This window comes from Benincasa hispida, chromosome 4, assembly GCF_027475165.1.
Source record: "Benincasa hispida cultivar pf3 chromosome 4, pf3_genome.v1.1, whole genome shotgun sequence".
Lineage (NCBI taxonomy): Eukaryota > Viridiplantae > Streptophyta > Magnoliopsida > Cucurbitales > Cucurbitaceae > Benincasa > Benincasa hispida.
This window is the reverse complement of record NC_143481.1, coordinates 39,414,672-39,425,688: the sequence shown is the minus strand read 5'-3', so window position 1 is coordinate 39,425,688 and position 11,017 is coordinate 39,414,672. Positions and strand designations below refer to the sequence as shown.

General features: G+C 31.0%; 1 protein-coding gene across 1 annotated transcript; it reads left to right on the top strand.

Moving 5' to 3' along the window:
* Positions 1 to 5,438: 5,438 nt before the first annotated feature.
* Positions 5,439 to 10,572, top strand: LOC120076440 (serine/threonine-protein kinase BSK1-like). Its single transcript, XM_039030267.2, has 9 exons — positions 5,439 to 6,077; positions 6,220 to 6,355; positions 6,770 to 6,903; positions 7,073 to 7,178; positions 8,020 to 8,105; positions 8,397 to 8,585; positions 9,183 to 9,347; positions 9,430 to 9,543; positions 9,892 to 10,572. The coding sequence occupies exons 1-9, from the start codon at positions 5,733 to 5,735 to the stop codon at positions 10,144 to 10,146; spliced, it is 1,530 nt and encodes a 509-aa protein (XP_038886195.1). The 5' UTR covers positions 5,439 to 5,732; the 3' UTR covers positions 10,147 to 10,572.
* The last annotated feature ends 445 nt before the right edge of the window (positions 10,573 to 11,017 follow it).

Sequence of the window (11,017 nt, the reverse complement as noted above, 5' to 3'; positions counted from 1 at the left end):
GACCAAAAAGAGGAGAAAAGATGAGAGGAATCGTGTGGAAGTCAGTTGGTTGACAAAATTTTGACCTAATTCGGCAAAAACCATATTTATAAAAGTGGTAGAGCGTTGCAACGCTGGACACAATAAGCCTACATTTTGGGGACTTTTCAAGTAGGTAGATGGGAACACAACTACACAAGATGAAACTTACTCCTTTCCCGACCTTAAGGAAAGTAGATAAATTGCTTCCTTAATAGCTAATTTTGGGACTTGAACATTGAGGCCTCAACCTCTCATTGGCCCAAGAGGTGTTAGTTTATAGTTGGACTATAAACTCTTTGTTCATTAGAGAGATCAGTGGTATTTAAGGAATTAGATGTAACTACAGGAGTAAAACAGTATTTTAACCCAGCTATAGTTATGAGCAATTTGTGAATGGTCGACTTGCTGTTGATTGGTTATATCTATGGACACAAAAATAAATCTACAATGCGAAGAGTACAACTATCGGTCTTTAGTGGAATGATCAGTAGTTAATGAAAATTGATTAATTTAATTAAAGAGTTTAATTAATTAATCTTATATCATTGGAACTTCTAATTTGTAGGTTCATAAGGTCCCTTGTTAGCTCACTAAAGAATATATAAGAGGAATGGTTTGAATTATTCAAATCAATTGCATATTAATGAGATTAATATAATATGGTTAATTATAGATGTGATCTATAATTAAGAGAGAAAAATATTTGAATAAGATTTAAATATTAAAGAGATGTATAGATATAAATATGTGATAATTATATGTTGATTAATCATATATTAAATATGATTTAATATAGTAGTTTAATTGGTTAATTAATGGTTAGTTAATTAATTAATTAATTTTTTAGAAGTAGAGATAAATAAATATGTTATGTTTATTTATTATTTAATTATATATATATTAAATTGTACTTAATATATATAGTTATTTAATTATTAAACTAATTAATTAAATAAAAATTATTTAATTAAATTAGAACTAGAGAAGAAATAGGAAAGACAACGAGAAAAGGGTCATCCCTCCTCTCTATAAATAGGTCTTCATGACCCATGTTTGTGACATAGTTGAATTGGGAATTTTGAATCCTAGTCTCTTACTACTTCTCTCAAAATCTCTCTTTTCTCTACTACTTCTTCTTCCTCTTCCAAATCTTGGAGACCAGATATTTAATTCTTGGGATCCTAGAGAATAATAAGGTTTCACTTATGATGGTGTTCCTTGATCATTGAAGAGACGTTCCAAAGAAGATGCAATGGGAATCTACAAAGGTAAGGTTTAGCTCTTCCCTCTTTTCGTCTCTTAAATGCATACTAATCTTGATTGTTTATCCATTATGTTATTATTTTTATACCATATTTTGTTTATGTAAAATCAAAAACAAAATTGCAAGGCGATCACATACTTTTGCTTGAGATTTGATCCCTTCACTTGTCATATTATATGACAAGAATTGAAGGGTGCTGACAAGAAAACAATATGTCAAAGTCATGAATCATAAGATAAAGTTTGTGTACTTTGTTTCAGTATGGATTTCCAGGTTTTCTTGATGGGATAAAACCCATAGGATATGGATTGATCAACAAAAAGGACTTAAAAGTGTAGAATATGAATATAGAGATCTTCAAAATAAGATTCTTGGCAAAGAGTGAAAACCGTCGCCGCAACTAGTGAGAGAAATTAGACTCTGAGTCAATTTTCTCACTTGTTGCTTTAGTAGAGTCTTTATACATTATATGATTCATTATTGCATATGAGATATGTAAAAATATATTAATTCTTTTATGAAAAGAAGTTCAATGCATTTACAAAAATTTTCAAAGAATGAATTGCAAAAAGTTTACAGAATTATATGTGTTCATTTAAAAAATGAATTACACAATTGGAATCTTAGAATATTAAGGGTTTGATAAAAACATCATAACCTATGATTTTGAATAAATAATAATGTACTTGTATTAACAAGAAAATTATTATTAAATACTAAATGGGCAATTTTTCATATTTAATATTGATGTTTTATTACTCATGTGAATGAAGTAAAATTTCGATATAAAGGTTGACTACCTAACCAATTTCAAATAAATGATTTGAAATGGTATTGTATATTAGATATCCAAATAGAGTTTTTAAGGACATAATGTTAAACTTGTCTCAAGTATCTTACATTTACAAAAAATGTTTGTGAAATATTCGATGCAATCACTTAATCCAACTGCTTCAAAGTTATAGGTTTTTTTCGTTCAAATTCTTTTTATTTTTTATTTTTGGAATAAAAATTATTTCATATTATTGATTGTTCAATACCTTAACATCTAAGATTTGTTTATATTTTCATATTTAGAATATTAATATGTCTACTAGGAAATATGAATATGGACATGAAAAGCTCAAGAAGAAAAGAAGAGTAGAAAAATTGATCGAATCTAAAAAAGGTGCTCTTGATAAATTTATTATTGGAAGTAAAAGTAATAAAACTGATGAAATAATAGAAAAATGATAGGCATAGACAAATTGAAAGATCAAACAAAAAATGTAGATAATTATAGCATGTAATCAAATAAACTTGAATGAAAAAAATTAGAGAGTGAGGAGTAAAATGAAAAGAGAGAAAACAATGATATTATTAGTAATGCTAGTGAGACATACATGGTGCATTATGAATAAAATATATAAGATCTAGGAAGATGGAAAAATATTGATTCTAAATTAATTGACTTATTGGTTGAAAAAGGCCCCACTAGAGAAAGTCATTTAATTTTTCCAAAAGATGAAAATTCTAAGCATTTTTCTAATATTCATTATACTAAAAAATTATCTAATGGCGAAAAATACGACAGAAATTGATGAGTATTGTGTTTTTGTTGGTATGTTTGGTACTAAATCTAATACATTTCAATTGACTAACAAAAGAGTTAATGATTAGAAAAATCTTAGTTCTCGACTTAAAAGTCATAAAACTAGAACGAACATATATCTAATATGAATGTTTGGATTGATTTACAAATTAGTTTGTTAAAAAATAAAACAATTGACAAAGATGTTCAATAATTAATTAATAAAGAAAAAGAACATATGAATAAAATACTAACCTGAATTATTGCTATTGTTAAAAATCTTGCTAAAAATAATTTAGTATTTCAAGAAAGTAATGAAAAAATTTATCAAAAAAATAATGGAAAATTTTTAAGCTTAATTGAAATGATTGCCATTTTTTTAAAGCTTATTGGAAAAGGTTTATTTGATATGTTAACACAATTAAATATTTTAAACTTTTGCTATAAAACGTATTTATTCTTTATTTTCTTCATCTATAAAACGGTGGAAACTTTTGCTAGATCACATAACCAACTTGACTATCAAACCATTGTCACAAACACAATGGGAAAGTTAAATTAAAAGTGTTAAAGCAATAAGATTTCAAACGCCTCAAATAAGGGACACTTTATTTAAGTAGGAGAAACTAGAGAAGATCCTAAAGTGAAAAGTAAAGCTAATCGTTTAGCTACTTATAAATTTGAAAATTTTGAATTCTTGTTAGACATGACTATATGGTATGATATTTTATTTGCTGCAAATTCTGTGAGTAGAATCTTACAACATAAAAATATGCATATTGATGTTGCTTTAGATCACTTGAAAGGTTTAATTTCATTTTTAGAAAAATATAGAAAAAAAAAATGAATTCATAAATGCCATATTTCATCTAAAGCAATTGCAAATGATATAGAAATACTGCCAATATTTCGTGAAAAAAAGAATGATTCAAAGAAGAAAATAATTTGATGAAAATGTTGACATTGAAGAAACACAATCACTTGAAGATTCTTTTAAAATTGGTTACGTTCATTGTATTATACATCAAACAATTTCTTCACTAAAACTATATTTGAAAATTTTCAACCATACGAAAATACTTGAACTTCTTATTTGATATTTTAAAAGTCATTAGATGATGATAATTTGAAAAGATAATGTATTAAACTTGAAAATACATTAAAACATGATCTCTTCTAACATTAACGATTTAGATTTATTTTTTAAATTAAAAATATTAAGAGAAGTCTTGCAAAATGAAATTGATTGTCCTATTAAATTATATAAAAAGGTAAATATTTTTCCAAATGCATATATTGCTTATAAAATATTATTGACAATACACGGTTGTTTCTGCTGAAAGAAGCTTTTCAAAATTAAAATTAATTAAATCTTATTTAAGATTAATTATGTCGCAAGAAAAATTAAATCGATTGACTATTATCCTTTGAAAATGATATATTAATGAAGTTAGATTATCAAAATTTAATACATAATTTTGCATCTAAAAAATAAGAACAATAAATTTTATATAATATTTTTTATATGAAAGCCTATCTACTAAAGTTTTGTCTAAGGCTCATATGATCTCGAATTGTACTTGAGATTCATTTTAAAATGAATAAGTTTTATATTAAAACTATGGATTAAAAGTTCATAGGAATGAGATTCATATTAAAAACTATACATTTGAATATTTAATTAAATATTTAATTAAATATTAAATATTTAATTTTGTAAATTAATTAATTTAAGTTAGTTATTATTTAGGAAGTTTCACACTCTTTTGGTGGTATCTCCATTATGTACATTTCTTTGTTGGGGAATGGAAATCTTGAAAAAAGAATTGTGGGAAATTGAGGCTCTTCAAAGGAAAGTTTTTTCTTTCCCATAGAAAATATTTCATGCTTAACTTAATACATATTGATCTTTTATGTGTTGTAATTTTAAAACAAAATCGAAGTAAAGCGATCACTTGCTTCTGTTGTGGGATTCGATCTCTTCAATTTTATCATTTTATTTTACATTTATGCTCTTGCATCAACATTTGCACAAATATTTTACAAAATCCATCTAAAATGTTGTCTTACTCTACTGAAATGATGATTAAAAATGATCAACTATGTTATAATCAAAGTTTTATTAACTAATTATAATAATTTCTATAAAATTTTCAAAATTTACGATGTCGAAACTTTCATCAATATTTCTATAAAATCGACACCTCAATATTTACATGGAGATGAATATTTCGAACTTTAGTAAGAATAGAAACACAACGCAACTTCATAGCGTTATGAATGGGCTGAAATGAAGGCGGAAGCATAATTATTCCACCATCATCATAATTATTTATATATTATTTTATTGAAAAAATAATAATTTATAATCTATAATAACAATTATTTTTGGAATAAAAGAGAATACATAGTTTTGTGGAAAATATAATATAATAAGAAAAGAAAATATAAAATGACAGAGAGGAAGAGAAAAATCAAAGGACGTGACAGTACAGCGCGAGAAACAAAAAAGAGACGTTATAATGAAATGACGAAATTACCCCTTCACTCTTCAAAAAGGACAACTCAATGCGAGGAGGAAGCAGAGAGAAAGACAGAGGTCTTGTCAGTACCCAGCTCTGGAAAATAAACCCAAGAAAAATAATAATTATAATATAATAAAAAAAATCAAGAGAGAGAGAGAGAGAGCAAGGGGAGCTAGCTAGCTAGCTCTAAGCTAAGCTCCATGAGATGAAGAAAGAGTAAGAAGATCCCTTCTTCTTCTCAAGATCTCTCTCTGTTTTTAGCTCTCTATTTTAGACTGAGCCTCTGTAAATTGAAGCTTCTGGGGTTCTGTATGAGTTTTCTTCAGTAAAAGGCAGAGCTAGTGGAGGAGTTATGGGCTGCTGTGGATCGTCTTTACAGAGGCCTCACAGTCTAGGACTAGGAACTGCCAAAAGCAACCATATCCCTTACTCCCAAAACAATTTCCAATCTCATCCTTCTAATGGCCCTTCTGATCCCGCCGCCGTCACCGGTGGCGTCCCTGCTTTCTCCGAGTTCTCCTTCGCCGACCTTAAGGCTGCTACCAACAACTTCAGCTCTGATTACATCGTCTCCGAGAGCGGCGAGAAAGCCCCCAATGTCGTTTACAAAGGCCGCCTTCAGAACCAGAATAATCGCCGTTGGATCGCCGTCAAGAAGTTTACTAAGTTGGCTTGGCCTGACCCCAAGCAGTTCGTTGTACTTCCCCTTTAAACCCATTTCTCGTTTTCGCCTAATCTTTTATGTTTCCACATTGGGGTCAGGGGTTGTAGGGTTTGAATTCCGATATGGGTTTAATTTCGTTGCTGATTATTTCTATGATTCTGGTTGGCTTCTTCAGGAGGAAGCATCTGGGGTCGGTAAATTGAGGCATCAAAGACTGGCGAATCTCATTGGGTATTGCTGTGAAGGCGATGAGAGGCTTCTTATTGCGGAGTATATGCCCAATGACACCCTCGCCAAGCATCTCTTCCACTGTAAGTTGTAATTTCTTCTAATTGATTATTGATTAATGTCCAGATAAGGAGTTTTTGTAAGCTCGATCTTTCTTCTTCATTATTAGCTCATTGTGTGATGATATCTATTTTGGGTTTGTCTCTTTTGGAGTCTTGGCCTTTCAGAGCACTGTGAAGTAGTAACATAGTGATGTCTTATCCTATTATTAGTGTTTATTTATTACGTTCGTGTCTATGTTAATTAAAGGCATTGATGATGTATGCAATCACAACTGCTTTATGCAGTCAACATCAGTTTTTTTGGATTTTAAAGTTTTGGTAATTTTTCTTGGAAGTCTCTGCCAATCTTCTATCTATCTTTTTTTTTTTTTTTTTTTTGCCATTTTTTGGACAATTTTCTTTAATATGGCAAGAAAATTTTTGTTTTCTTGACAGGGGAGAATCAGACCATTGAGTGGGCTATGAGATTAAGAGTTGCTTTATATATTGCTGAAGCATTAGACTATTGTAGCTCTCAGGAACGTCCATTGTACCATGACTTGAATGCGTATAGAGTTCTATTTGATGAGGTGCTGTCACAATTTCTTTTCCAGAGATATAGGAACTTATATATCTACTTAATTTTCTATTGGCTTTTTTAATATGTTATTTTGGTAATTTTGTTTAGATACTCCATATGGGAATCGCTTGTCTGTATGAGAGCCATGTGGTAATTTGTGGATGGTTTTTTTTTGACAGAATGGTGACCCTCGACTTTCTTGTTTTGGATTGATGAAAAACAGCAGGGATGGGAAAAGTTATAGCACCAATCTTGCGTATACTCCACCTGAATATCTAAGAAATGGTGTTTGTTCTTCTTCATGCAACAATGTATTTATGTTTTGACTTCATAAGTCTCTCAATTTAGTAAATGAATAAATATTCTCTTTTTCAACATTCGGAAGTCAGTAATTTTTGTCACAATTTTTTTTCTTATTTTCAATTTGAAAATAGAAGAATTTGAATAATCTAGCTGAGGCAATTTTAGCTGGGAGTGGGGCTTGGCTAGAGATGATGAAAACTTGAATTTGAATACATACATAACTGCAAATAATCAGTCTACTTGAACCTCGATAATAAATTGACTAATTGATAAAGTATCTTGATGTTCTTGTTTGAGATAATGATAGTGTTATCCTAGGACAAAATTTGTAGTTATACTATTCTTTGCTTGGTTGCTTGGTTGTAGCATTAACCAAACTATAACAAGTATGACAATTTTGTAATATTCATAAATATACATCTTTATAAAATAATTACAAACAAATACTTTTAATAATAATTGCACATGTAACATAGCTTATAATAATAAAACAAAGTTACATGTATTCCATTTTTAATTTATGAAAACTTATTATTTCTAAGCAAGGTGCTCATAGGAAAAATTATTCAATGAGGCTACCTTTTGATAAACGTTGGATGTGGATTAAAAATTTATGACCCTAATAACTGCTAGATACAAATTCGAAGTATTTTTGCAGTTTTCCTTTTGTATATTCAATGGTGAAACATTGTCAGCCACATTGTGGATGTCTTCTCGAATAATTTCTCATTCATAGGGAAAATAATATTAGTTTTATTGTTCTTGGCTTGCTTGAGTTGTACCGTTAACAGAAAATTAACATTTGTTATTTTGTTTGTTATAGGAAGAGTGACTGCAGAAAGTGTCATCTTTAGTTTTGGAACTGTCCTCTTAGATCTACTGAGTGGCAAGCACATCCCTCCCAGTCATGTAAGTGTTTGTTTCTTATTACCTATGCATAGCTTTAATTGGTAAAAGGGCAATGGAACCTTTTGAAGCTAAGCAATCATTTTCTATAACAAGAATTTACATTTTTGGTAAATAACATCTCTCTCCAAAACACTCTTCATAATTAGTCAAATCATTGGTCATATATATGTTAGGACAAGAGACTATTAGGAATATGATGATAAATGTTTGAGTCATGGGGACAATTTTGTAGTTGTTGCATTTGGATTTAGGACTTAACCTTCATATTAATATGTATAATGGCATGCGCAGGCACTTGATATGATTCGAGGCAAAAACATTCTTCTCTTAATGGATTCGCATTTGGAGGGTAACTTTTCAACTGGGGAGGCAACTGTGGTTTTTGATCTTGCTTCACGTTGCTTACAATATGAACCTCGAGATCGACCAAATACTAAGGACCTTGTTGCAACCCTTGCCCCCTTACAGAATAAACCTGATGTAAGCAACCATGTTGTTAGCTTGTATTGATATACATTTCCCATTTGCTTGCTCAGAATTTCAAATATTCTATGCGTGTTCTAAACAAGAAGATTTTGCATTCTTGCTGCAGTATCATTTGTATATGCATATTTTGATTTAAATTATTCCTAGATGTGTAATTTATGCGTGTTGTTATCTGATTTGAATACCAAATAATTTATGCTAACCACCATATATTGACTCATTACTTGAAAAGACAACTAAATATACAAATGTCTTGTAGTGAGTTCTAGCTAAGATGGTCATTTTGGATATTTAAAATATTTAATACTTCTCATTTATTATGGGTTGAAGCATTTGTCTGGTATGACTAATCTTGGCGATTAATGAACAGACTATATGTTTCTATATGTTATGCTTATGAGAATTTGAGGGCTTTATTTTCAAATATATTTATCTTGTCAACTTTATTGATATGATCTTAGCTAGAGGTTTAATGAGCGTTCATTTATGCCTCCATATCTTTGTTCCTCCTAGGTTTTAGGGCTTTGTTTTCCCTTCAAGCTGTACATTGACTAATGGCCTAACCAGAAAAACCTTGTCTTGAGAATGCAGGTTCCATCTTATGTGATGCTAGGAATTCAAAAGCATGAGGAAGCACCTCCAACTCCACAACATCCACTCACTCCAATGGGTGATGCTTGTGCAAGGATGGATCTCACTGCCATCCATCAGATTTTGGTAATGACACACTACAAAGACGACGAAGGAACAAACGAGGTGAAATAATCATGCTTCTTAATAAATGATCTTATTTTCATTTTTCTGTATGATGTATTAAATTCCTAGATTTCTTTTCCAGCTGTCGTTCCAAGAATGGACTCAACAAATGAGAGACATGTTGGAGGCAAGGAAGCGTGGGGACTTAGCATTTCGTGACAAAGATTTTAAAACAGCAATTGACTGTTATTCCCAGGTATGCATTTTATACATATCACCTTTTTTATAGGGTAGATTGGATGTTTGCAATGAGTTGGTTCGAATCCTAGAAAACCCATTTTAATGATTTCAAAACACGTCCAAGTAGTTGGTCTGTGTGGTGTAGTGCATGATACTGGACTATCTTGCTACCACCGTCTCGCTTTGTTATCTTGCTAAATTTGTTTGATCCATTTTTTTATTATGCCTGCCAAAATTTCCCCCCATAATAGTATCATGAGAAGTGATCTTTGTTTCTTGATATGAGTGGAATGGAACAATTGTTGATCATGTTGAAGTCTGAAAAAAGAAGTAAATATGATGCACCATGCTCTTTCATCTGCAGTTCATAGATGTGGGCACCATGGTTTCTCCCACTGTTTATGCACGAAGGAGTCTATGTTATCTTCTTTGCGACCAACCGGACGCTGCTCTTCGAGATGCCATGCAAGCCCAATGTGTTTACCCCGATTGGTCAACATCTTTTTACATGCAGGCCGTTGCGCTTGCCAAGCTAGATATGCACAAGGATGCAGCTGACATGCTGAACGAGGCTGCTGCATTGGAAGAGAAACGGCAAAAAGGCGGACGGGGATCTTGAAAATCAACCCCTGTAAGTGTGCCCTTCCTGTGTTGTTCCTGATCCGTCAGTCTGCTGTTGATAGTTTTGAAACAGGAACATAATGTTGAGTTGCACTTAAAATGGGAAGTTACTAAATCTGGTCATGAAATCAAATTGTAACATAGAGAGGAGCTTGTGTCTTCTCAATAATTGTGTTTTTTTTCCCCTTTAGAATTGGGAAATAATTTCTTGGTTTTATTTATGTATAAGCTTAATACAACATATTTATATTCTTGAGTGTGCATAATTGTGCCACGAAGAAAATCAGCTTTTATTATCATACCATTCATGATACTGGATGGAGGAGAGCAGGGCAACTTTATTTTAAGATCAATAGGAAAATATTCATTTTGAAAACAATATATTAATAATATTGTAATCAATGTCCCTATATGGCATTTGGTATCTTTTTATGTTTTCTTTTGGCACTCTAGTGATTTATCCATCCTCCGTTGTAATAGGGATTTTCTGCCGAAGATACTTTGGTAATTTGATTAATTGTGCTATGTAAGCTTGAACCAATTCATTAGCTTTAAAACTGTAGCCTTTTTTAATTTGATTAAGGGCAAGTTTAGGCAATTTAATCTTCTTGTTGGACAAATTGCTTGATGAGGCCACTACAACGTGATTGTCTTATAAAAAAGGAGAAAAAAATTTTTGGTTGAGAATCTCACATTGATTACTTTTGAAAGAGGAGTCTCCTTATACTTCTATGTTGGACTTTGGGTTTGGGTCCCAAGGGGGTACCCATACTTTAGAGGGAGTGAGAAGATAGACAATTGTGGGTACGGTGGATATCTCTTGCATCGTCATTTGGTTGGGTAAAGCATGTGTGATTATATTTTTAAAA

Excerpts from the sequence above, each read along its gene's own strand:
- LOC120076440 (XM_039030267.2), top strand. The coding sequence starts at position 5,733 with ATGGGCTGCTGTGGATCGTCTTTACAGAGGCCTCACAGTCTAGGACTA. Across the intron at positions 9,348-9,429 it reads ACGACGAAGGAACAAACGAG|CTGTCGTTCCAAGAATGGAC; the intron begins GTGAAATAATCA and ends TTTCTTTTCCAG. Across the intron at positions 9,544-9,891 it reads CAATTGACTGTTATTCCCAG|TTCATAGATGTGGGCACCAT; the intron begins GTATGCATTTTA and ends TTTCATCTGCAG.